The sequence below is a fragment of the Echinops telfairi genome, unplaced genomic scaffold (assembly GCF_000313985.2).
Source record: "Echinops telfairi isolate 266 unplaced genomic scaffold, ASM31398v2 ScPeMD7_7421;HRSCAF=8459, whole genome shotgun sequence".
Classification (NCBI taxonomy): Eukaryota; Metazoa; Chordata; class Mammalia; order Afrosoricida; family Tenrecidae; genus Echinops; species Echinops telfairi.
The window spans coordinates 3,627,383-3,628,757 of NW_022111321.1; the positions used below are offsets into that span (position 1 = coordinate 3,627,383).

The 1,375-nt window shown below is 54.6% G+C and overlaps 1 protein-coding gene across 1 annotated transcript in view; it reads left to right on the forward strand.

Annotated features, from left to right (window-relative positions):
• PANX1 (pannexin 1) overlaps positions 1 to 1,375 on the forward strand; it is a 45,545-nt gene that overhangs the window by 1,569 nt on the left and 42,601 nt on the right. Inside the window, exon 2 of the mRNA XM_013006255.3 lies at positions 949 to 1,117. Coding sequence (XP_012861709.2) covers positions 949 to 1,117 — 169 coding nt within the window. The remainder of the gene's footprint in view (positions 1 to 948; positions 1,118 to 1,375) is intronic.

A 1,375-nucleotide genomic window follows, 5' to 3' on the forward strand; every position in this document is an offset into this window, starting at 1 on the left:
TTCAGTCCCTGGGAAAGTAGAGAGCAGCGCAAGAAGATGGGTTTATAACCCAACCGAAACCAAGACCCCGTCAGAAAGTATTGCTGCGAAGTCACAGAAACCCTTCTGAAACAGAAATATCCAAACGTGAAGCAGTCCTTGCTCAGCAAGTCCTTCATCCGGGGCGGTGCTCTTCCGAAGGCAGTGTTCCCATCGCTCTCTCCCTTCCCCAGGGAATTGTGTGCTCCTCTGCTGACACCATGGAAGAGCGGCCATTCCCCCCTTGGAGGGACTCAAATGGTGTTCCTTTTCAATGCTCTCTGAGGCCGGGGAACACTAAGTCTGAAGGGGCAAGAAGATCAGAGCCGTCGGGGGAGATGGGGTACATGTTCCCGACCAGACGCTCAGAGGCTTGAAGAATAACAGGTGGGAAATTGTTCCTTGGTGCAGCCTGCCTAGCATTATTCTCGCGAGGGCGGCTGTCCTTAAAACTTCTCCATAATAAACTCACTGCCATCACGTCAATCCCGACTTACAGCGAGCCTATAGGACCAGGTAGAACTCCCCAAGACTGTAATTCTCTATGGGAGTACAAAGCTTCGTCTCTCTCCCACGGAGCAACCAATGGTTTCGAACTGCTCCCCTTCCTATCAAGAGTATACCTTTGTAGTCCCCTAAAACAGCTGCCGTAACCTTCTGAGCAGATCTGTCTGCCTTGAATTTAACTGGCCCAGCAGCACCCATCAAAGCCACTGTGTTGATTGGACATTTGTTGGAAGGGAGTTGCCCCAACAAGGCTAAGCTAAGTGTCAGCCAAAGAATGAGGTTATCGTAGGTAACGTAGGTACCTACCTGAGGAGAATTGGAGGGAGGGTGAGGCGTGGCTCTCTGGCTGCCCTGTTGGAATTTACCCTTCAGCCTGGTTGAGAATAGACTTGGCTAACAACTCCTAATCTCTGTCATTATGAGACCTGGGAGCCCCACCCCGTGTTCTCGGACTTCTTGCTGAAGGAGCCCACGGAGCCCAGGTTCAAGGGGCTGCGGCTGGATCTGGCCGTGGACAAGATGGTCACGTGCATCGCCGTGGGGCTGCCCCTGCTGCTCATCTCGCTGGCCTTTGCGCAGGAGATCTCCATCGGTAAGGCCCGGGCGGGGCCGGGCGGGGGAGGGCCGCTGAGAAGCGCTGGTCTCCCTGCTCGCAGCTGAGAGGGGTGTGAACTGGGAAAGAAAGACGGCCGCTTTTAGGGGCCTCCTGCCCTTTGCCCACGTGCTTCAGTGGTATCCTTTGTGGACCCTGTTTTCTGGGGCCCTCCAGCGAATCGCTGTTAGAATCTGCACTTCGTTTTCTGTGCTCCACTGGTTCAGATGGTGGCTTAGTGCCCCCGTCCCACCCTTT